Below are 26,507 nucleotides of genomic sequence, written 5' to 3' on the forward strand. Positions count from 1 at the left end.
GCCATTAAGTGTTTATCAGAAAAATACAGTGAAAAAAAGAATGTGTATCCTGTCTGCAATGCACCTTAAAATCAAATCAGGGACCCGCTGGTAAACACACTGCTCCAGTGCAGCGCTACTAGTGGTCAAAAACTGCACAGGACACCTTTAACACACTCAGAGGTTAGTAGAAACATTTCACAGATAAAGCAGCAACGCCTTTGCATGCCTATAAACCTACTGGAATACGTATTTCTGTGACAGTATATTTAATATTCCACACAGTCCTGCCCTGCTCAATGCAGCTCAGCGCTCTAAAAGAAGGGCACGGCGCTGGATCGGTATTAGTATCAGTGTAGCTGGAACCCCGGTCATTGCTACCACAGTACTGGCAGATGACAGACTGACTGTCATTCACAGATGAAAACAGAGAAAATAGACTCAACAGTGAGGTGGATGGTAAGATGGCACCTTTGAGAGTATAGAGCTATACAGAAGGAGTGAATCATCAACAAACCTTTAACCAGACAAACAGTAATACTATATATTTCTAAATACTCTCATCATACTCAATAACCTCTAATATACTGTACCTTTAAGTCACACTATTCACTCATTTTTACATTGTGCTTTCTGAGTGAGAGTCTGATTGTTTTACAGTGGTGGGCTTACAGTGGTGTTAGTGGTGGTGAGGTTAGGCGAGGCGTCTGGGGGGTTTGAATCTGGATCATTCGACCTGAATTTGACCTCAGAAGAGATTTCAGTTTGGGACATGGTGTGATTTCTGCTTAAGATCAAACGAGATCAGAGCAGAAGCAGAGACGGGTCTGATCAAGCCTCCTGAAACGAATCCGCCAATAACACGGTAAGGGCAGAACGCAAAAAAAACGTGGCAAAAATTCGACAGCACTCGACCTCGATTGATTCCGTTTGTTCGCCTAATCATAGCTTTCCAGAGTCTATCCCAGCGTTAATCGTGCTGAAGGAAGGAAAGGATGTCAATTTAGCCAATTTCAGTCTTGTTCACATTTATGTATAATTTACTGCGGAGTCTTTAACCCTCTTGTATGGATTTGGTTTGTGGAAAGAAACCAAGGCAATGTGAAAACTACGTGGAGTAAAAAAAAAGCTTGACCCTGATCTTCTGTCGTAAGGCGAGCCACTCTGCTGCTAGAGCTGACCTTCACTGGGCAATATTGCTGATGGTCACATGAGAAGAATAAGCTCATCAGACTCATCCAGCATTTCATACTGATGGTCCACGTTTTTCTGTAGTGTCCTCTAGTTGAGTTATAGGTATCATTGAGAGCTGTAGTTGGGGTTAAGAGTGGCGATACACATGATCATTGTGTGTTAGAGACACTGACGCTGAGGTGGTTGATCTGTCAGCTACAGTATGCTAAGTGGTGTGAAGTCCTATCTCAGAGTGAAGGTTGTTTTTCCAGTGATATGTTGATCGCTGAAAAAGTCTGGTGTACAGAAATCTAATGCCATGCTGAAACTGTCTTTGTATCGATAACATGTCAGTACAACGCAGAACTGGTGTTGCGTGATCTGTTGCGAAGAGGTCCACATCGAAAGACCGCTAGTGGGCATCACCCTGCTCACTGGGGGTTTACATCACATCAAAAAAGGAACCCTTAAAACCTCCCCTACCATGTGGTGATGTTTAAGGCTTTATATTCACTGTCATTCAGATGGGTTTATATCAGCGTGACGTTTTCTGATGGTAGGCATTCTGATTCAAGCAAACCCGCCACTTCCACTGAGGAAAAATTTGCACCATAGCACTAAAAGATGTCAATAAATACAAATATAATCGTAATAGAACAACATTTTCATATGTACAATCTCTACTAGACTTACACAGCTAATATAAGCTACCCATCGCCAATTCAGACAAGGAAAACACAAACAGAAGGCGGAAATGAAACAAACTTTAGCTGCATGGAGAACAGTGAGATGCTGCCGTTATCGCTCTACTCAGTGTCTTCTGTCTCAAGGTAGCAGCAGACTCGTGTCTAAGTCAGAAATTATCCCTTGACAGCAAAACAGTCTATTCATCTCACCTCTTACGTGACCCTGATGTTACGCTTTACCCAGAAGGGTTTCATGAAATAAAAGCTACATGAAGAAATATAAATCACCAACTTTCTCAATGTTTCTCTAAGTGTGGGTCAATCACAAACTGGCATCTACATACCCAAATATTTGTGAAGACTGACATCTTTTCATAATACGGGAAACTGACCTGACCTCCTGCTGGCCGGTCTTTGGTGCCAGGTCATGTCTCCATCTGATCTACAGATTCGATCGCGGTGTCTGGCTTCACAAAGCTTTGAGTTTAGGGTTCTGTTTGCTCAGTAAAACCTGGAGTTGTGTTCGTTGCATCGTAGACATTACTCCCACAGCAGCCATTGTATATAAATGTTGAGAAACCATCTTGGATTTTGAGGTCAAATTCCACGTATTTATAAATGATAAAATATATTGGTGTCTCTTCCGATGGCTGCATTCATCTGCAGGCCGACTTCAATATAAACAAGCATTACAGCCTAAGGTTTAACTGTAACCTGGTTCTCTGCTAGCACTAGTGAGCAGGACTGTAACCTATAGTGAGATATTGAGCTGTTGCTTGAGAAGAACGCTCTACCTCTCTCTCTAGTTCTTTCTTCTTTTGAGATAGTAGACATGTTTTATTTTCTAGTTTAATGCATTTAAAGTCAGATATGTTCCATCTGCCCTCCTTGTATTACTTTTTCTTGGCCTCGGAAAGTCTTTATCTCACCGAAACAGCGTTTGCGAAATAGGGGCTGTCTTAAAGTCGGGCTAATATGGCATGTGGCGTATTACAGCTAGCTATCAGAGTATTGTTAAAAGTGGAAAATGATCAAAATGAAGAACATTGGGCGACATTGTATGGATTATTATTACTGTATGTATTGATGTTTTATCAAGTTTTTGAACCAGCAGACACACTATTTCACAGCTTTTAGCAGCTCTAGCCAGCTCCTGTCCATGTCAGTGCAGGACATTTTTAACTACACACTTCTTCATCCCTAGAAACCCATTCACTGCTTGCAAGGCCTTCATGGTTCTCACTGTGTATATATATATATATATATTTTTTTTTAACATTGTTTTTGACACAACTCCAACTCAGTCACTTAGGGACTCAGTAAACTAAGTCTGACAGCTAACTAGACATCTAGATAACCTTCAAGCTAAATTCAAACATTCAGTTTTTCCTGAGATTGCAAGCTAATCTGCCAACTAGGTCTGTCGATAGTGCTCATTTACTCGACATGTAGATGTGAGGTCGGAATGGCTGATGTGAGAATAATGTCCACTTACAACACTGTATGGGGAGCGAATGTGGAATGAGCCGCTACTATATAATCACAGCTAAATTGATAAGCTACTGGTGGTAAATGCCACATCCAAAAAAGGACTACCCAAAAACAATAACTGCTACATGAAAAATTCAACGTCAGGGTCCTTGCTACATAACAAACTCCACCTGACAGTGGCTCATCGCTACTTCAAACATGACCATGACATAACCCAATATCTCAAGCCAGCAAACCACTATGGTGAGATGCCGACGCGTTTTAGTAATCTCACACTGTAAAATGCACTGTTTGTTCAATTTTCACTGCAGTTGACACCATTCATTTGCACTGTGTAAACATGTACTTACAAAAAGAGTTGAGGAATGTGAGGGTTGAGAGAGGAGGGCTTTGGGGTTGTGAGAGCGGGTGAAACGCAGGGGAAAAAGGGTTTTAGGGTCGGGGTGGGGGGGGGAGTTGGGGAGGGTCAAAGAGGAGCTGGGGAGTGTCCAGGAGTCTTGGCGTGTAGTTGAATGTCTTCATGCTCAGTCCCTGTTCACACTGCACCAGGCGGCTGTAAACACAGAGGGAGAAACGGGAGGGATGGAAAAGAAAATGAGTCCCAGAGAGGAGCACAGACAGAAAGACGTGCGAGGGAATGAGAGGAAACAGATTGAGCGGAGATGAGGAGACATTTGGCGAGGCGGAGGAAAAAAAGAAGACAGAGGGTGAGGGAAGAGGATGAGAGGAGCAGGAGGAGAAGTGAAGAAGAGAGAAGGATAAAACACGAGAGCTAGACGAGAGGAAAGTCCAAATGGCAGCCTACCAGGCATCACCTAAAGTCACTGACAGCCTACGCCTGGGTGCATGGACGCATGCCAGAGTCAGACCATTTAAATGCTGCCAGGTCGCTTTAATTGTTCAGAGTGCCTCTGAACTTCAAGTAATTAGACAGCCACTATTTGGGCTGTATGAGGACACCACATTATCAGTTCTGCTCTGCAATTCTGTATTTTTACACCATTTCCTTATATTCTGTTTATTATTGACTAACTTCTATTTTGCTCTGTTCTTTAGTCAGTGCTGAAATTGAACAATTCATCATTAATAGTTCATAATTTCAGTTATTTATCAGGAAAACTTTTCAAGCTTGTTTTCAGCTTCTACAATGTGAGGATTTTCAGCTTTCCTCTGTTTTATATCTTTATTACCTCGAATATCTTAAAGTTACACTATTTTCCAATTATTTTGATAAGACAAATACAGGAATAACAAAGATATTAATTATTATATCCTTTTATCAGTGCCATTGATGAATATGTTCCTGTTCCTTCCCTGTCTACCTTGATCAGACATAAATGTTTTATGTATAGTGGCCTGCAGTATGTGCTTCTAGTTAACTTGCTATATTAGTTCTATCAGTCCTTCAGCCTCTGAAGGTGAATTTGTTCTTCACTGCCATCTGATAATGACTTTAATACTGTACAGTTCATCCTACTTATCTGTTCTTTCTGTGGAGAGAAAACAAACATAACAAATCATCTGAGCTTGACTGAGCCATGTTTAAAATCTTTGCCCTGCTCCTACAATAGCTGAAGTGTAAAATCCCATACTAGCTGTATTTCACCACTGACCTGGCACGGCTACAGAGGACATGGCCTCCGGCTGGCACAGTGTATCCACCTTCACATGCTGAAAGGCTTTGTTGGGGGCCGACTGGAGGTGCCTGGAATCAGAAGGGAGGGTGAGATAACACGCACACATACGTAGTTACAGTCCATGCATGAAAAACGAGCACGGGTGTCTGCGCAGCCACTCATAAACGCACGCAAAGCACACGTGGCCTCCAGCCGCTTAGTGCGGCCCCTAGCCTTTACTGTAAGACTTGAAATATTAATGGCAGTGGGATGCTGTGAGCAATGGAGCAGAAAGTCAGATCAGCAGGCAGCTACATCAGCAGCCTCTCCTCATGCCCGGCACCATCACTAAATCATGAAGACCTGACGCAACTCGAGTGCTTCGGCAACTCGGGGGCGAGAGGCTGACTGAAGAAAAGCTAATTAAAATGTGGATGGAGGAATTTTTCCAACAGAGATCATGGCAGTAATGGAGGAAAAGCGAGTGCTCTCTTTATTTGACAATCACCAATCAATGAAAACAATGGCAGGAAGGAACGGCCCGCTCAGCTCCAAAAAACTTTCAGAGGAGCCAGAGTGCTGACTCAAAGGCGTTTTCAGACAACAAAATGAATGTCCGCGCTCAGTAATGACTTTTAATACTTTTAAAGTGGATCAGCATTGTGAATGAAAGATTTTGCAGCAATGGGCTTCCTCAGCATTTACAGACGATTCATCCTGCCCGTTGATTTGGCTCCTTGTTGGTGTCACAGCAAGACTCCAGCTTTAACTGCACTAACGCAGAAAATCAAAAGGCTCTGGCATGAGTGACATATATTGGCCAGGGGCTTAGGCTTAAGGGTTGAAATATTATTATTTTTAAGTACTTTAAGCCACACATAATTGAAAACTCACCTCTTCCACTCCTCCTCTCCGTCCCAGAACTCATAGACGACAAAGGACAAACCGTCCGGCAGTCGCACTGCAGTCACACTGGGGCAGAGACAGAGGAGAATGGGAATGAGTGCATAACAGAGGAGGGAATAGATAGATGAGACAAAGCAGAAGAGGGAGTAAAAGAGAAGAAAGAGGGAGGATAGAGGGATAGCGGAATGAAGGGGGCAAACAAACAGGTGCATATTAAAGGTGCATTATTGAAATGAAGACACAAACTGGCACACAGCAGTGGATTTCAGGATAAAACATGGTGAATTATTCCCTCATCCTGCACAATGCGGATGCCACAGCACTTAGCACCACAGGTCTTGGAAACTGCAATCTGTGAAAATGAAACATGCCATAATACAGTGGAACAGTGTGTGATTTGCTCAGTGCAACTGGGGGAGGTCGACTGTTACTGGCCAATTCTATGAGGCACTTTATAGGTAATGGACAAGGGCTCCACATCGCCTCTGAATGTACTGAGATATGGGTTCAGCAAGGAAATGACCCACAGGGGATCTTTGTCCATGTTTCCTTAGATATTGTTACATTTAAGGGCGGCTGGGATGAACTGGAAACACTGTCATGTTGGAACATAGACGACAGCAATATTTTGGTTTCAGGTAGCAGAAAAATGGTGTTAGAGAGTCAATATGCGCCCAGATAGTGTGTGTATTCCCTGCATTATCAAACCACTTCAACTGATTCTCCCCCCTGTTTTCTTCTGCTCCAGGTCCGTTCTTTTAACCCTTTAACCTTCTGCTCAACCGTATGGTAGAGCACATTTTGACTCACTATATCTTATTGAAAACATGTTTTACTTACGACATCTCAACCGTTTGGTAGAGGCCAATATTTCAAAAAATGTGGGGTCTGTTCTTAAAAAAACATAGATTTTTGTAATTAGTGCCCCAAGGAAATAAAATATATAAAGAATACATTTTTTCATTGCTTTTTTCTTGGTGAGGACGTTAAAGGGTTAAAACGTCCCTGTTTGGTCATTTTCTCTTTCTAAGCACATGGAAGTGAGAGGAGTGGAGCGGCTGAGGTTGTGTTTATGCAGATCAGGCAGCGTGGTGCATTTCTGGTGCTTGTTTTGGCCTGTTCAGGGTACCTCTTATCACAAATGCAATTTTCCATCCAATTTTCACAGAACAAAAACAGACCCGTCACGACCTTTTGTGTTTCACCGCACAGCAGAGCGGTAAACCTTTCAGACTGTTCAGTGAAGCCGGCTGATTACAACAACCATCCATCAAAGATCTCAGGACATAGTCAGAGTAAGATTCTCTGTCAGGTCGTGTTATAAATGACAGTATTTGCAGTCGGGGCACTGCTGTAGAGTTTTACAGTGTGTAAATGAATACAGCATATTAGTCACTTAACAATTTGAAAACCATTGTGTTTCTCTGCTCAAGGTTTAAAGTGAGATTAAGGTCATGCTTTTTGATAGCTTTGTGTTTGGTGTCATACAAATACTAACTGAAGTGCAGGTGAATTATGTGAGCTTTCTCTGTGTGTGTGTGTGTGTGTGTGTGTGTGTGTGTGAGACAGACAGACAGACAGAGAAAGAGAGACTTCACTGTTAATCCTTTCTCACACCGCAGGCCTTGCCTTGTAACAATTGTATCCTCAGTGTGAAGTGTGTTATTCCCAAGAGAATATGATGCACAGTCCTTTTGGAGATAATGTAAATGATAATAATTATTTCATTGAAAAATACTTTACTCGTGATTAAAATAATGGTTGTTGGTAATGTATCAGCAGCCGCTACAGATGTGTGATGTTCTTCAGACCGCTCCTCATGGGAGCTCTGCTCCGCGTGGAGAAGAAAGGTGAAAGAGTGGTGACAACTCCACTGTCATGAAAGGGGCCATTGAATAAAATTGTAATTAGGAAAAATGACATTATGAAAAATTTGCCATCTTTGAAAAGGATTAGAGTTTAAAATAAACATTTCAGTAATTAAAAATAAAAAAAAAATCAACTCCATGAAAGGAGTTTTTACTATTTCTCTGATTCCTTCACAATCTATAATAATATAGTTTGCATATTCTGTTTTTTGAACACTTTGATATACAAGAGATTCATGAGTGAAATATGAAATGCTCGCTTCATGCAAAATTTTGAGGCGCTACTGGGTTATTTAATGCCCCTGGATGCCCCACTGCTTTCTGAGTCGGCCAGAGCGTGTACGTCTAAAAGGTAATTCTTCCCTGAACCTGAGGAGGGCACTGGGGGGACAGGCTGCTGCTCCCTGCTAGACACTTAAACAGGGCTGTTAAAGCAACGATGTGAGCTGTGTGAGCTCTGCTGGAGGACATAATAAAGTGTTTGTGCATGTAATCACACACTCACCCCGAAAGATAATGAACAGGGCAGGCAGACACCAAATAAACTTTATATGTTTACAGTTAATTTGTGCAAGATTAAATGAGGAAATGAGGAGAGAGAAAAGGAAAGATACGCAGTGACACGAAAGAGGGAGAGGCAGAGACAGCAAAGTCTATTCAGTGATAATGAGCAGGCATCCAACATCAACAAAGCCTCTCCTCCCTCATGCATTATTTACCTAAGCAGTGCACTGCCCCCATTTACTGATAAAGTGAAAGAGTAACAACTGAGCCAACAAGCTAGTGAGAAAGCCAAAGGTAGAAACAAACAAAAAAGAGCATCATCAGAATGGCTGCAGTGTTTCACCTGAAGGCCCCCGTCCACCTGTGTGTGCTGCTTATTGACCTCAGCTGAATCATTAAAAACTCTCTGTTTTCCAGGTTTCTGCAGGTGTAACTGAGCATGTGACTTACTGAAGGCTTTTTTTTTAGTTTTATTTCTTAGCAAAGGGGTTGTTAAGATTCCTGCAGACCTTGAAAAAAACAAAGCATCTGAATCACAGAACGTGTTCATGAGAGAGAATGAATGGATGACTACTGACTGTAAAATATAGTCCAGAACTCAGCAGGATGCTCAAACTCTCCTCATGCTGAGCAAAACTGGACTTTCTTTTGTAAGGTTGCACCTGTAAAAACCAGTGCTCTTGTTTACGTCACAGACACAAAGTGCAGACGTACAATCATACTATTTGACGCAAGGTTATGCTGACACAGCTGTTATCATGGCGGTAAATGTGGTGGAGAAACAGCGCTGGGATCAGCATCAGTAAATCAAGAAGCCAGCTGCTTCCACAGAAGCAAAAGAGGTTTTAAAACATAGAGTGTCCAAGGTCGAGATGTGCAGTTTGAATTTCCTCAGCGTAGTCTGCCCCCTGACAGCCGAGGGGAGGGCCATGGTTCACTGCAGGACTGTGACTGTGTGACCATGTGACCAACTTTTCCCTCATAGCGTGAGTGTACAGCACTAAATAACCAAAAACAACAAGTTGCTTGAACTCCCAAACCTCTGCCCAGTTCCACTTAGATTTCCACTTACATTTTAGGACATTATTTTCTTCAGACACAGCCCCTCCCCACAGGCACCATTACATTACCACTACACGATATGCAGGCATTGTTCTGTTACGTAAATTAGAATCAGGTAGTTGCAAAAAAAAAAGGATTTATTCTTTGTTCAGTGTTGTGCTTCTAAATGTAGATGCTCTGAAAACATTCTCATCATTACCACCTTGAGTGGTTCCTCCCAGTCAGAGAGCCACCGCATGTATTCATCCCACTTTAGTCAACACTTAGGAAAGGCACCTTTGGCAGACTACTTTATTGTAGCTTACATAAATATGATCGCTGTCTTGCTGGAAAGGAAATGTCTTTTGCTGCAAGTTTCCCTCCTGGCTTTTAGAGTCTACTGCAAAGAAACATCCGCACAGCATGATGCTGCCACCGCCAGACTTCATGGTGTGATTCTGCTGTGTGCTGTTTGGATTAGACTCCACTTTTTGGTGTGACTGCCAAAAAAAAAGTAGTTTGGTCTAACTAGACCAGAACCTTCTTTTTACAATGTCTCTGTACTGCTCAGTTTTTTTTAGGACGCCTTCCTCCTGGCAGATGTACAAATGTACCATATTGTTTTATTTTTATGTCTGACTTTATTGTACTCAGAGGGATATTCACTGTCTTGTAAATGTTCTTGCGTCTGTCACCTCATACGTACTTAGTTTGTTAAAGTTCCTTTGTTATGATGTACAGTACTTTTAGATGCTGGGTAACTGCCTATTCAGCAAACAAATGAACTCCATTCAACTTATTGCATGACTACTAAAAACAACTGGCTGCAGCAGTGAAGACTTAGTTTTACTACAGATAGGGAGTAAACACTTGAATCATTTATTTTGTGTTTTCTACTCTAATTCGATCCATTTGTAGAGATTTGTTTTCAGTTTGACATTAAAGACTTTTTAATGTTACACTGTTAGAAAAACCTCTTTACGTCAACTATGATTTACAGATGTAAAACGATAGAACGTGAAGTCAAAACGATGAAATCAGGGAGGGTTTGAATGCCTTTTACAGGCACTGTAGTTGGATATGTAGTTTGTCCTGTCAGCCAGCAGCGTCAGGGTAGTGCTTAATTTTAACAGAATGTCTATTTGCACCTGGTTGCCAGATGACCAGACCGGTTGCAAGTAGACTAATAGCAATTAGTCTACTTACACCCGGTCTGGTCACATGGTATAAAGAGCGAATGAATATGGTGGCTGAATAGTTCAGATCATGGCCTGAGTTCCCTGTAGGACCAGCAGTAAAAATTAATTCGTTTACTTGCTGGTTTATATATTTACATTTTCTTTTATAATTAGCAGTTTTCAGTTGCAGTTTGGTTAGGCTTAGGCACAAAAATTACTTGGCTCGGTTTGGGCACCAAAAATACAAAGGTTGGGTAAGGTAATAAACAAAAGGTAGTGTACATTAAACAGAAAACTACTCTTTCCAGCACACACCTGGGTGTAAATAACCACATTGGCTATTTGCAACAAAGCTCTAACACCAATAGTACAAATAGTGTTGTTGCCTACTGACGCTCAGGTGCAAATGGCATCTGCCTAATTTTAAAACCACTGTGTTCAATATATTTGTATTAACAATGGATCACATTACTATTTGTATTTGAGAAGATCTGCTGGTACTGATGAACCCACTGAGGATCATCATTCAACTCTGAAGTTCATCTAGTTATTGAATAGAATGCTGCAGGACCGACTCCTAAAACCAGGAAATGAATTAGCATCTTCTCTCTTCCGATTCCCTCGTCTCGTAGTCAGTGGGTTGAATGGACTTTTGGTTAGAGATTTTAACGTTCTGTTGTGTGACACAAAATATGTCGGTATATAGCTCACACATTAATTTTGAAACTTTTACGTGTTTTTAAAAGGTGGTTGCTAGCAAATGGTGAAATGAGACTACAGACATTAAATGTCAAACCCATCCAAACTATTCCGACTTGAACTTTCCAACTCGTAGATTATAACTGCAGTGTATCTTAGGGGTGGTGACGTTGAAGTCATGCAACCGTGCTATAGTTTATTTATAGCCTAACATTAACTTTTTATGTATGGCAATTGTTTTATACTTCAAAAGTAATAAAGTGGTGTTTATTGGTGACACATTGGTGACCTGCAGCACTCTATACTGTTGGTTTCACAGCCCACAGCTTTACTCTTTTGGATCAGAGTAACCGCTTTCAGTGGTATTTACAGACTCAGACTCAGTGATAAACTCACTGTACAGCACCTGCCCAGCACCAAACAGCAGACAAAATTAGCACCTAACCGATGAACGCAGCAGAGTATTTAGCAGTTAAACAGCCAGATATTCCCATTTCCTTCCTTTAGGAGTTGGTGTAGACCAAAAACAGAGCTAAAATGAGAGGGAATACAGGACTCAACGTTAATTAGGTGGCCAGAGACACAACTTCAAGTCGATTGATAAAGTTGTTCTGTGTCTGCCGGAAGTATAACTATGCAACTGCTTGCTAACATGATGGCCATGTCTACTTAAAATGTGATGTTAAAGTTGTGTTTTAAGGTTGTTTCTGCTGTCCCCAAGTGCCAAAAAAATATGCTGACGCTGGTTTAGCAACTTAAAAAGGTTTTATACCTTGAATTACCCCCAAATTATTGAATGTTATGCACTATGCATTATGTGCTATATGGACATCTCAGACCTTGTACATCTTGCAGACCCTTTATCCCAAGGGTCAGACTGCTGTAACAGATTGGAGAAACTGTAACACAATAGAAGAAACAGAGCCAGAGTAAAGCCGGGACCTTGAAGTCTTGCCAAGGGCATGCTCAGAATACGACTGTGGACTATGCATACAGCATATTGAGTTTGGGATTTGGAGAACTCTCTCTGGATATTAGACTGTTTCAAAGCACCCTGAGGCTCCAAGTGGGAGGCACAGGAAGTTTCTAATAGGTACGGCATGTGTATATCAGACTACATTACAGGTACAATATTATACACATTGGGTATGCAGCATGATATTAGAATCCCACTGATGCAAACCACCTGGGAGTTACAACAGTTATTTCAAATTTTTGAAAGATAATGATGAAATACTCACTCCAAGCGCCACAGTTTTTTTGGTGTGTGTGTGTGTGTGTGTGTGTGTGTGTGTGTGTGTGTGTGTGTGTCTCTGTGTGTGTGCATTAACAGTAATGAATACTGACAAAATCCAAGACCAGCAGAGGGAATATTTGAGGTAGTGGTTAATAAAGTTAGAAAAACAGTGAGGTCCTGATACTGAAAATGGAACGCATTAAATATTAAAAATGATTAGGGTTATGGTGCTACTCTGCAGCAGCAGTAGCAGCAGAGCAGTGGTGAAAATTTGAGACTTACTGAAAGCAGTCTCTCTGAGTGGAGACATTCTTCAGGTACTGCTTCAGAGCCTCGCAAAACTCGCCGAGCTTCTTCTGGGAAACCACCATCTCCTGACGAATCAGCAGCAAGGACTGCAGAGGAAGAGAGAGACAGGGAGGTCAGTTTTACATTTCTATATTACTGTAAAGGCATTGTGTTCCAAGCAGACAGATATACAGCATAACATTCGGTACCAATGAATGAAGCTTTACTTGACTTTTTAAATTTCCTTTTTGTTTGCATTTATTGACTGAAATATGCTCATTTGTTTTGCCCCAGCCTGTCTGTGGACGCTTGTTCCAACTTGTACATTGATCACTTGAGTAGCTTAGTGATGTTGCAGTCATGCAACCGTAGTGTAGTTTGTTTATAGCCTAACGTTAGATTTTTACCTCTGGCGATTGCATAAATCAGTGAGATTTTTCTGTGTCCATGTTAGGCTGTTAGCAAGCTACAAAGTGGTCTCCTGCTGCTGACATATCTGATTTGCTAATGTATATCATAGAAGCTAACATCAGTTGTCTGCTTCAGTGTAGTTAGTAAGTGCTTTGTGTTGTTATCTAGGTACCATAGCAGCTTTATTATCACACCCTCAGTTACCAGAAGATTTGTGGTACAACTGCTAATCCTTTATGAGGCAGTACCCTCCCACAGTCCCACTCTCCCAGCGGTAAAAGCTGAATGTTCATAATCTCACACAGTCTATAGAAATGTTTCAATGGCAACTTCCTGGTCGAACACTGATAAGATGTTACTATAACATCTCCAGTGGCCTTTGTGCGTTTGTGTGTATGAGGTTGGCCATATCTTTTGTTGCAACATTTCTATGTGTGATCTTAACTTTCTACACAAAACAGCAGCTTCCTTCCTAATGGTCCAATATACTGAAGCTTTAGTGTGTGAAAGGTGGGTGCATGTGTATATTTGCAGTGCTGTACAATTAGAGCCTGGAAGATTATCTGCAATTATTTGTATAAATCCCATTTACAACAAGAAGAACCAAGGAAATGCTGCTGCATTGGTTTTGATCAGATGAGATTAGCTGCTATCATCAGCTTTTTATGTGCCAGTGTTACTGTAGCTCACTACAGTATAATTAAAAATTCATCCACTATGACCTAGATAACTCCAGCAGTGTCTCACTGAGACTTCACAATATACTTTCACACACATACACACATGCCAATATCACATGGGCACTTATTTATATGTTTTATGTGTTATAATTTGGTTTCTTGTTACACCTACCACTGTTACCTGCTCCTTCACTGATGATTTGCAACAGTATCTGCAATGACTTGGCAGTTGTCCAGTCAGTTGACTGAAGTACCATAGTAAAGTATAGTTTTTCCGTGTTATGACAATTTAGGCAAGGCAGCATGTTTCAAAGGCAATCCAAAGTGTTTTACATGAGAATTAGAATTCACAACATTCACAACAATAAGCAAATAAAACAGCAATTAAAACAGTAAAAGTCCTTTGTTTTTACTGCGATCCAGTCAGAAAAGTCTTCAATATTTTTATCCTGTGCGCAGTGCCTTCCCCCCTCCTAGGTCTTAGTTGATTCGTGTCCAGCATCATTAAAAATCTCGTCAGCGATTGAGCAAGTTAATTTTCATACAGATATTACATTTCCACCTTTTACTCCAACACCATATCTGTCTTTTTTCTAATAACATTAAGCCTTATTCCTTTTATTCTTCACACTTATACTTTACTACATTTCAGGAGTTATTGTACCTTTTGCTCCTCTGCTGTAGTTAGTGCCCCCTTTTATGATTAAGATTTAATAAAAAAAAAAAACATACAATAAGCACATAAAATACAACATAGTGTTATATATTAAACAAGTACTTTGGCTTGAGACCCCCAAAGGACCACTTCTCTGCAGAATGGCCACTTTTACTTTTAATAAACACATTTTCTGATAATGCTGAAGGGCTGGGAATGCAGGAGTCTTACTTATAATGGAGTATTTTTCCATTCATGCTTTGGTAAGTCTGAATGTGTCATTCATCAGTGGAAACCTGGCCATGTTTGCGGGTTTGCAGTGAAAGATCAGAGAATGTGAAATATGTAGATTTCTTTCTGGATGATGGATGAATATTTGTGTAAAAAGTAAAGAAGCTGTTGCTCTTTGCTTTTTAGGGACTGATACCAAAATGATACCAAGACTGTTCTATAAATGTTTCGGTTAAATTTTTCTGCTATTTACAGTAACTTCAAGTTCTTAACCTGTTTTTGGGAAGCACTGGTATGACTTTTTCAGTACTTTTAGTTTGCTGATTGAAGTCCGGGTATTTATCAAAAACAATTCCTACATTTTTGGCAGAAAGTTTTGAATCAGTGCTCCACTGTGGGTGTGTTGCTTTTTGAACTGTTGCCACTATTTGAACTGACCAGCATTCATTTGCTGAAAGTTAGACGGTTAAACTAAAATATTCAGGACTAAAAGATAGATACAACTGGGTGTCATCTGCGTAACAATGGAATAAGACAAAGCTTTGAAGTGATGTTTAACAGATACAAGCTGAGTGAAACAGAACCAAGAAGTATTTAGTCCATTGCTTTTCCATTTGCCAAAACTACTTACAACTTTTAACTTGACATTGGCTTATTTTCCACTTCCACCTCCACCCTGTGCTATTTCTCTTCTCACCTCATTTTTACCTTACCTAACACTAACCCTCCAATTCTTCTATCCATGCTCTCACTCTCCTCCTCCTACTCCTTGTGATTCTCTCTCTCTGGCCTCATTCTGGGCCTCCTCTAGAATACAAATGTGATTAAATCTCATTTATCTGCCAGGAAATCACTGCTGCCTGCTCTGTGTTTCAAGATATTCAGGAAGGCTAAGCCTGTTGGCTACTGATTCTCACTGAAGTCCCCCCTTCTCCCAGAGAAATATCCCCAATAATCTTCAAGATAACTGGCAGTGACTGCAGACATGGGAGGTGTTGTTGTGTAACAGGAAATAATTTGCTGTAAAACATCCTAATAAGTGAGCTCACTATATTTAGCAGATAATAGCTACAGCTCTTGGAGCTTGTACACATACAGGCTCCAAGTGTTCAACACATCTGCATTCACTTGTGTGTTAGTGCGCTTCTATAACACGTTATCTGTTTTATCAGCATGTAATGATTGTTTATCTCTTGACTGCTCTGTTTATCTGCTGCCATTAACTAAAATTGCTGTCAAGAGGCAATGGTATTACTGCAACATTAAGCTGCAAGAATGAACACCTGGCTGTGCGTCACTGAAGATATGTCTTGTTTTTGTGTCTGTATATGTGTGTGTGTGTGTGTGTGTGTGTGTGTGTGTGTGTGTTTGTGTGATTTATGAGGCAATGATTGCTTTGCCGTGTATGTGTGAAGCATCCATAAAAGTGGCAGAACTGCTGTACAGTCAGGCTTAGGAGGTGAACACACAAACACACACGCAGACATCCTACCAACACAATTAGAAACACTACATTACCCAGCAGCCTCTGTTAATCTAATCACTATTTCTCTGTGAATCATCCTGCCTCTTTGACTGAATCACTACAATTACATCTGCTCCCCTCTGACAGTTTGACCCTGCAGAGGAGATAAATCAGGAGCCTCTTACTCTCCGCACTGCCAACATCTGTGCTAATGGTCCGTATGAAAGCTACATCCATGGAGGTAACAGGCCAGAAACTACCAGCAACCACCCAGGCAACACGTTAGCATCTTTGTCTTGATGGCCTGAGAATATAACTGAGCAGCTGAAAAAGAAAGACGGACTGATCAGATGCATGTGGAAAAGCTTAAGGCTACAACTTGACATTGATGACATTACAAAAGCATCATCTTTCTCATTAGAAATAAAGTAACACATTGACACTTTGTGCTGAGGATTTTAGAAATGCTGATATCATTGGTTTACACTCCCCCAGTGCAGCCCCACACAGTGACAAAAGAAGAGCCCTTTCTTTTATTTTGTGAATTTTCTAAATTGTTTTGCCTACCTTCTCCACAATTCCAGGACCAATTTAGATTTATCCTATGGCTAACAGAGTGAAATTACAGAATATTGACTCTAACATACATAAAAAGTTCATCATGTCTAATGTGAGTAATTGTGAATGTAAACTGTCAAATTCCCTACTAAGTTACTGTTGTTGGAGACAGTGGAAGAATAAAGAGATCTAATTTGATGCCTTAATTTAATTCTATAAAATGCATCTAGCAAATATAATTTACTGAAATGGATCGAGATATCAGCCTGATCTTTATCAGTTACTACAGTAAGATGTCAGACTGCATTTTCCACTTTGGTTCTGCACATACAAATCAGAGTATGTGAAAGCAATCTTCTCAGGGTTGGGGATTCATGAGATGCACTTAAATTGAACTAAAGTGCAAGAAGAAGGGTGAGAGGGGCCAAACAATGACAGCTCTGTTAAACTCTATGTACCAAGGACCATTAGCTTTTAAACTGTCCATCAGTGCTTGTAATGCCTCTGATGGTATTGTGCAATAAGTAGAGTCACTAGTTGTTTTGATTAGGAGAGAGAAGTCTTTCCTTTTAAAAGGCATTGTGTAATATGTTATGAATAATTTGTCTCTGATGACAATGGGTAGATTTTATAGCTGCAGAGATTAACAGTTTGAGTGTTAAGGTCAATGAAGAAGTGCAGCGCTAACTCTTTGGTGCTGTCATCTTAACCATGGCTATAATATATCCTGAATGCTGCCTGACATTTGAACTAAATTGTTCTCTGCAAGGCAATTTTTTATTTTTATTTTGATGTACAGAAGGCCCAGAGTGTTGAAGAAGAAGACGACTACAATGCAATTTATGAATATAAAAGCCAAAAAATAGATTACTAGAAATTACATACACCCTTTTTTTTCAAGTTCAGACTAAGTCTTAAGTCTGTGTTCTACGGCTTAAAGCCTGATTGAAGTTCAAGTCTCATGTGAGGCCTGTGGCGCTGGGGTTTGGTGGAAAAAAATAAAATCACAATTATTTGTCCACAATAGATTGAAGACAACCATGTTGAAAACCCTTCCCAGAACTAAATTGATGCAGGCGAAACAGTGTGAGTGTTAGAATGCTCCTTAAAGGCCTACTAGTTATGAAATACACACAGATTCCTGGTCTGCAGCTCATTACTTTATATTGTTTAAGAACTGCCTTGAGCGTTCAATATAAAAGGGTGGTGTCTCTTCAGTATGTGTGTGAATGTGTGTTGTGTCAGCAAGAACATCTATAAATGTACCTCCCCTTGCACCTATAAAGTCTGTGAATTATTGCATGCAGTGAGTGTGTGTGAGTGTGTGTTTATTGGAAGCTATTGACTCTACAAGTGTGTTTGAGTAGACAAGTGGCTGACTATCAGCATGTCATGAAGGTGCGTGAAGCCTCATTCATAGGCTTGTATAAATGTCATTGATTTCTGTCTTTTCCCAGGCTCCATAGGCATTCTCCCACCCTGCTTTTTCTAGATCTACATCTCATGTTGCCGCCAAGTAGAGCTGAGACCTGTCAACATTTTCACATCACGGTTTTGGCGCTCTCACAAAATCGCAATGAACAATCTAATCACAAGTAGAGTGTCATTGAGCCAGCTGTGACTCTCCTGCAGGTGCCACACGCATTATCTGTTTAAACTGCAGCTGATAAGGCTTCAAGGAAAAATTTAAAAGCAAAACGTATGAAGCGTCAAGAAAAAAATGCACCTGTTTGACATTTGGGTCTATCCCAAAAGAAACGGTTGGACAGCAAATACGTTGGAGCCTCATCTGAAGAGACTACGAACATACGGCACAGGTGATGTTTTCTCAGTCTGCCCTGTTTCATTTCTTTGCATTCCTCTTGTCACCTCTTAGAAATGAAGTGGGCGAATTTCTTACAACATGCAGAAACATGAATGAACAACGTATCAAGCTGTGCTTTTGAAAATACTAGTAATATAATATCTCAGGTGCATTGTGGGATGTTATTGATGGACTATATTTAAAGAGAGTAAAACGAATGATCCAATCACAATTATGATCAACTATTATTATCTTTTATTGCATGCCAAATATACTATGTCCTGCATTTGTCGAACAGAACAGCCGTCTGTCTGTCAGGGGCGCGTTTATCTTGTTGCTTATTTGCTCATCATTAAAATCTACTATGTATAGAGCCATTATAGAGTCATTTTAGATACAACCTGTGGGGGGCGCACAAGTAAGAAAATCCACACCATCAGTGGGACTATCCACCAAAAACTTCATGTATTATAATAGCAAAGACCTACATATACTGTCAAATGTTAGTGAGCTGAATGTATGTCAAATGTAAAGCATTTGGAAAGCTTGCATCATGCTTCCTCTCTCTCTCTCTCTCTCTCTCTCTCTCTCTCTCTCTCTCTCTCCTGTATGCAAACCCCAGTGTGAAGCTGTGCACTCACAGCTGTACAATATATGCAGAGATCATCACCATCTATCAAGGACACACACACCATACTGTATATACACACCATACTGTACATACACACCATACTGCATGTGTGATGAATGTATGTGTGTGTTTAACATGCTGTTATCCCACTGGGTGTGAAAATGGGAGTAGGAGAAAGATGTGAGAGTATAAATGTGGAGGGGGGGGGGGCTCAGTCTAGCGTTACCATGGGAACTGGGATATACCAGTCACCCACATTCAGGTCTTCTTCTCGCACCTTCTCTCATTTTCAACCCCTCATCTTCCCACACACTCCCCCTTTCTTGTCTTTTCCTCAGGCCTTCCTTTCCCACTTCTCTTCGCTGCCTGAGTTCTTGTTTTTGACATCTAAAGGCTCTGCAGCTTTCTGTTGTCACCAATGTCCCCATATTTTCTCTCTTATATCCTCCACTATTCATCTCTTCCCTCCTACTTATTCTTCCTCTTCCTTCACCGTCCCTGTCCCTCTTCCCTATCCTCAACCCTCCTCCCTCTCTCCTGCTCTTCCTCCCTCAAGGGCTCAAGGAATTCCTCATTTATTCAAACAAAAAAAAAAAAGAAAGAACCCCTTCATTAGTTCAGGGATAATTTGCATATCTGTCCTTTGGGCTGCAATAATAGATGGATGACTACAGTATGGCTCACGGTGCCCTGACCTGCTGACTGCAGCAGTGGGGGAAGAAGAATAAATGCCTTCCAATAAGCAGCAGTACACTTATAACAGTGGTTGTCATCATTTTTGGCCTGCAGCACCATGTCAAACTATGCTTTTCATTTTCAGCCTATGTGACTTGATTAGTAAACTATTAAAGTGGACTAGCAGTAGACTGGATCAAAATACAGGTGTTAGCGAGCAATTGGCTGTGCACATCTAGCAAGCACGGAGCAACAACAGCCTTCATTCATAGGTGTGTTTCTGGCGACCTCACAAATCAATATTCACTCTTGTTGTTAGCACTGATTTGGTCTCCACCAACTCTGAGGGTAATATCTAGTTCTTCAGTTGTTAAATGCTACCATGTTGCCATTACATTGATCAGGTAACAGCTGCTACAGTGTACAGTGGGTTTATTATATTAGAATTCTTTGGCTAAAAGCAGCTGACTGCTATAGTCGGAAATGACTAAACAAAAACACTGAATTTGTGGGTAGCAAAAGCAAAACAAGGAGCTAAAAGATGGTAAGGTGTGGTGGTAATGGTGTGTAGAGCTGAGGTGAACTTCGGGGAATCAATTTCTGTTCCAATTTCCAAGTGACCTTTTTCACATCGCACACAGACAATTGAATGATGCTTCATTGAATGACTGTGGCTTTAATGTGACATGCTGTGCATGTATAGTGGATAAAGCAAATCAGAGATTTGAACATGTGGGTCTAATTGATCCATAATTAGGAATCCATAATTGGGAATTATGGATGTGCCAAGACTGTTTGACTGACAGCTGATATCTGGGAATGTGCAGTGCTGAAAAGGCAATCAGCTCTGAGCATCAACAGCCAGAAACGACAACAAAACAAATTCTTGAACCTCCAATTAGAGCGTCAGTTAATGAAACCAGACTGCGGTTGCAGCGTGTAGCTCCCTGATGTTATCATGTGTATTAAAATCCCATCTCAGAGACTATTGCTGCGATTATAAATGGGCCAGCTTGTCTGGTGAAACGAGAGTGAATGGCTGCAATGAACACTTTGAGGTTTCATAATATACTAATGCGCTGCGGGACTGCAGGTCCGCTCATTCATATTTTGCCTGATAAAACAACAACAAATCTCTTCAGACACGCTGCTATTTATAGGGCAATCAAAGAGATGAATTTTTTTCTGCACAAATCACTCGCAAAACAAAATGAACATCCAAAAAGCGTTTGGAAAATTGTACATTTCATACATGCCAATGATACATGATGGCGTATTAGCATTTGTGGTGAATCCCAGAGGCACAATCAAGTTGCAAAACTCATAAAGAAGACAGAATTGAACTGGCAGCTGCCACTGATGTCCTGATAATGCAACACCAGCTGAAATATTTCCAAGGACAAATTCTTTTTTATTGCTGCCACCTTCACTCAATCTTTTTATCTGTCAGTGCCTGACAAATACAGGACTACCGCATTCTCTCTAAAGCTGCGTGCCTCTTTATCCCTATTCTTTCTCTCACACACACACACACACACACACACACACACACACACACACACACAGATATATTACAGAGCTGCTCCCTGTGAGCTCCACTGATGCAACCTGCTCATATATTTATTCATCAGGGGTGTCACTGTTCTTTAATGCCCTTTCTTACATAACTGTTCCTACGTATCTCAGTCATTCTTTCAGACTGTATTACTCTGATTGCTGATATGCAAAGCACAATGAGCTAATTTATATAATATAATTATCTATTATGAGGCAGAACAACTAAGAACTGTTTTGAAATGACTGCATGCATTTCACGATTTACTGAGCGCCTGCTTCTTTATTGTCCCAGTTGAATTTATTTCTTCACTGCTTATTAATTCCTCCCAACATCAATACATTCATGCCATCTCTTGCTTTTCCATCCATCTTTTAAATTGTTCTTTTAATCAATGTTAACATCTCCTGATGAGGGATGCATTTTTGGTGAGGAACTTCTCTGTATGGACCTCGAAGCATGTTGACAGAAATATGTTTTGAGCACTGGGGAGTTCGCTCCTTCAGCTCGGGTCTGTTTAGGCAGATGAGAACAATGCCATTGGAATTTTAAAAGGAAGCAAATACCTGCTGCTGGTGTTTGTCCAAGAGAGAGCAAAACAGCCATTAAAAATCTAACCCCCAAAGCATGAGGTCAAGCAGACAAACGACCTGAGGATGAAACTAATGCTCACATCGGGCATCTCTTCTCTACTTATGCTATACTGTTACACTATGTCAGCTGCAGCAGCAAGTTTTCAGCAAGCTCACTGTAAATCCACCCTGCACCAAAAGCAAAGACACATGACAAGATAAAAGATAAAAAAACAACAGTCGTTACTCACAAACATAAAGTGCTGCTGTTGGTTGAAAACTACACTCAAACTCACTCACAAGTATTTCGTTCATGTCAAAGAAGCTATTAAAAAAAAACGTCACAACACAAACTAAATATCATGGGTCACGTGAATCAAGGAAGCCCATCATCATCAGCACCCCAATAACCAGGGTGCCTGATGAGCCGCTTATAGAGAGTGCAGTCAGTTTTGATTCATTTGTTTGTGTTAAGTAAACAGCAAATAAAGTATCTTATTCATTAAGTCCCTCACCCTGAACTGCATCCACCGTAGTGGAGACGAAAGCCAGGGAGCTCTGTTCTGCACTTCCACTTTGCTGTCTGTCTCTCTGGATCTATATATCTGCCTCGCTGCCCTCACTACCTGACTCTCTCACTCTTTGTCTCTATTGTCCACAGTACCTTAGCTATATTGACATTGTGATTCACATTCACGGAGCCCTTTATGTGAGTGAAATAATGCTGTGCTGACTGCAAGAGACGATTAAAGGCGCTGGGATTGACTGCAACAAAAAATAGCTGACACTGTACTGGGTGTGTGTGTGTGTTCCTGTACTTGCTACATAGTGAGGACTGCAACACGCATTTACAATAAAGTGAGGACATTTTTGTAAAGTAAGGACATTTTGGCTGCTCCTCACAACTACACAGGGCTGTTTGAATATTAAGACTTGGCTTTAAGGTTAATGTTTGTTGAATTGTTGTTTGTTGTTGAATTAGGTTTTGGTTATGGTTATGGTAAGGGGCTGCGGAAGGATACTGTCATTATGCCAGTGAGTGTCCTCACAAAGGTGGAAATACAAGTGTGTGTGTGTGTGTGTGTGTGTGTGTGTGTGTGTACATGCTTTGATGGTTTCTTCCTCCTCCTCCGGGTAATTCTCTTGTTTTGTTGTTTGCTTTCATTCATTCCGACCTTCTGTTGCTTTTACCAAAATCTTCTTAATGTATTCTTGTTAGTTGTGAAACCAGGAGACTGTTTTGCTTTATTATTATTATTTGGTTTGCTCTGTTTTTGTTTTGTCTGTTTTGTTTGATGTTTGTTAATGATTAAAAAATGGATCATAAAATGTGAGACTGAGAGAAAAAACAAGGTGTGTCTTCATTCGGGAAACAAAAATAGGTTAACAAGGTCTTGCTGTTTGGTAAGTAGCCGGCTGGATAAATGCCTGCAACAAAATGGTCAATGAAGTCAGTTAAAGACAGAAGGGAGGTAATAAAGGCTAAGCCAAAATATATGGAGCAGAAGGAGAGAGGCTCACACACTGAAACACAGACGCAGGAACAGATATAGTGAGCAAGCTGTCAGCTTTGCAGGCTAAGTGGACTAAATTGTGTTGCAGCAGAGATGGGGAGGTGGGGGTTGAGGGGGGGGTAAGCAGTGTGGGTTTTGGTTGATTAATGCACGTAGGGGAGGTATTGAATTTAGAGAGAAAATCTCCAGCACTGAGAAAACAGCCACCAGGGAACAACTGTTCAAACATGAAGTTAGGACAGAAAAGATCTCTCTAACCATCAGACCTGTCTGACATGACTGATTCTGATTAGTCTTATATGACCCAGTCAGACTTCTTTAGATTTTTTTAATATGATTTATAGGCTAGGCCCTGTGATTGGCTGGCGGCCAGTCCACGGTGTACCCCGCCTCTCGTCCGAAGTCAGCTGGGGTTGGCTCCCCCGCGACCCTGACGGATAAGCAGTATAGATAATGGATGGATGGATGGATTTATAGGCTATTCGTGCAATGGGAATAAGTACCGATTGGGACATTTACAGATAATCCATCTAATAACTCTCAGCTACTTTCTTCAGACGTGATACATTAGCAAGACATTAGCAAGATCACACTTAGAGTTATTTTTCTTAAACACTCAGTACTTTCCTAAAACAGCTGAGTGCTGTATCTATTCAGACAGCATTTGTTGAGGGCTATTTTCAGAAGCTGATTAATAATTGAATTTGGTGTTCCAAGCAGCAGGACTGATTGTCCCAAAGTAAACTACAGTATGTGTGTTCATCGTAATAAAGAAACATGTCACGCAGTGCATCACTGGGTCATTGATGTGTGTTGAATAGTTTTTGCACACCAGTGTAACTATATGGTACTGAGGAGTGAAGATGTACCAGGCTTTGGATACACACATAATACTTGCAGCATGTGTTTATTGTTGGTTTCGGTCTTTTCATGGGATTTGTTGAGAATAAGAAAAATATTCAATATTGCCAGCATTATCCTTTAACATATAGTTCATATCTACTAGACTGATTTATGATATTAATAAGGAGGAGGGTGCTCTGTTTCTAGTGCCGTGTTACTTATAGCATGCACAATGTGGGCAATAAGGACTAAGGACTCTAAAGGTATCACAATGGTATAGTGAGATACATTTTTTTTTACACAAAGCACCTTTAGCTGAGGCTCATACAATGCTGTCACACTTAATTGATAGCTTTCAAGTTTATTCCACATTAAGAAAAAAAAAAAAAATCAGATGTATTGCTCCCAAAGGGAGAAAGTCTCCACTGAGAGGTCAGAGGTCAAACTGTGCTGTAGAACCTCAAGCTGGCAGGGATTCGTCTGGCTTAAGGGTGCTTCTGCAGGCAAGGGGTTCTTGCTAACCAGAGGCGTTTTTGGACCAAACACTTCTGGAAACTCTCTGAGGGGTACTGCCCACTGGAGAGCTCCCCTGAGAGCTACATAACCATCAAGGACTTTTTTTTCTATTTGCATTTGCACCGCCAATAAGAACGTTGAAGTAACACAAGCCGGCAGACTGGTGGTTGGTATAGCAACATCACTTTGTGCTATATACAGCAATCTAATGTTCCCTTTGTCCGTGATTTCTTTGATTTTTCTTTTTTTATCACGAGCTGTTGTTTCCATGGCTATGTTTTACACAGGTTTTTAAACATGGCGGTTGGCGGGACTGCAACTGGCATGTGAAAAAGTTCCTCTCGTCCAAAAATGTCTAATGAGTCCTGCAGTCTTTGGGGAGCCTGCAATTCAAATATATATGTGTGTATGTGTGCGCCTGTGTGTATATATATATATCATCAATCTAAATTCAACAGGAAATCATTTCTTATTCTTTTGTGTTTGTTACTCCAAATATTGACAGTCATGTCTCGTCACATTAAAACTCACAGCAGCGTAATAGACAGACTGAGAGACACCTGGCTACTCCCTATGCAATCACCTTGCTGTGGCTATTTGTATGAACCACTTCTTCGGGAAAACTACATTGTATTCATAAAAATGCCCCCATGAGAAATTCTTGAATTATTTCCCTTAAGATTTTTGCGAGTTGGGGAGATGAAAGATGAGGAAAATGTTCATTTGGAGCTGAAATTGACAGTTCCCAAAGCCATCATCTGCTGTATGAAGTGGTTGTGACCTGATGTTTAGAGAAGCAGGCAGAATAAGAGGATGTGAATGGAGAAAATGAACGTGGGGGACCTGATTCACACAAGCATCTTCACCACTGATGTTAAATCAACTGCTCCACTGGAGCAAATCTGCAGGCTTCAGACAGCCATATGTAAGACTTTTAAGACCTTTTAATGCTACGTAGAACTGCAATTAAGATTAGTGTAAACCCCTAAATACAATTAAATATAAAATGCTAAAATAGTCTGTCTCTGGTTGAAAGGGCTCAAAACACGACTGGGAAAAACAGGACAAAAATATGTTTTGTGACATGTAACCAGGCCTGTACCTTATGTATTTGAATAAATAGTAATAGTAAAATAGAAATGTGCCTATTTGCTTTCTCACTGTGAGTTACCACTCTCATGCCTGAACACTAAATATGAAGCTCAAGCCAGCACATGGTTATCTTAGCTTAACTTGCCATAGAGACTGGACACATAAAGAAACATTCTATAAATGTACATCAACAGCTTTATGGGGGAGTTAAGTGCTGGATATAAATTGTTAATGAGCATTAGAGGTGCTGGCAGGCACAGTTTCTTACAGTTGGACAAAACCAGGTTTCCCTGTTCCCAGTCTAAACTAAGACAACTGTGTCCTTGCTTCAGCCTAAAGGAAAATTAGACATTTTAAGAAATACAGTTGTCTGCTTTCTTGCAAAGTGTTAGTTGAGAGGCCTGTTACCACCCTGCATGGTAGATACTGTATGTAGCCAGTAGCCAGTTAGCTTAACACTGGAAAAAGACTGGAAAAAGGGAAATAGCCTGGCTATGTCCAAAAGTATCAAAATAAGCTTATCAGCTCTTTTAAGCCAACAAATTTAATTGACAATTCACTGTCTAGGGGGGTTATCTCATGGCCAGGAACTCCAGGATGTACTGCTCCAGGCTGAGAGATAATGGGGCACATTACTTC

At 40.7% G+C, this 26,507-nt stretch overlaps 1 protein-coding gene across 1 annotated transcript in view; it reads right to left on the reverse strand.

Moving 5' to 3' along the window:
• Window positions 1-3,853: 3,853 nt before the first annotated feature.
• The window catches only part of necab2 (N-terminal EF-hand calcium binding protein 2), a 97,849-nt gene continuing 75,195 nt past the window's right edge, over window positions 3,854-26,507 (reverse strand). The window contains exons 10-13 of the mRNA XM_070830148.1: window positions 12,661-12,773; window positions 5,840-5,917; window positions 4,943-5,034; window positions 3,854-3,882 (exon numbers count right to left, since the gene is read on the reverse strand). Of these exons, the coding sequence (XP_070686249.1) occupies window positions 3,854-3,882; window positions 4,943-5,034; window positions 5,840-5,917; window positions 12,661-12,773 (312 nt within the window). The remainder of the gene's footprint in view (window positions 3,883-4,942; window positions 5,035-5,839; window positions 5,918-12,660; window positions 12,774-26,507) is intronic.

This window comes from Pempheris klunzingeri, chromosome 5, assembly GCF_042242105.1.
Source record: "Pempheris klunzingeri isolate RE-2024b chromosome 5, fPemKlu1.hap1, whole genome shotgun sequence".
NCBI classification, from domain to species: Eukaryota; Metazoa; Chordata; class Actinopteri; order Acropomatiformes; family Pempheridae; genus Pempheris; species Pempheris klunzingeri.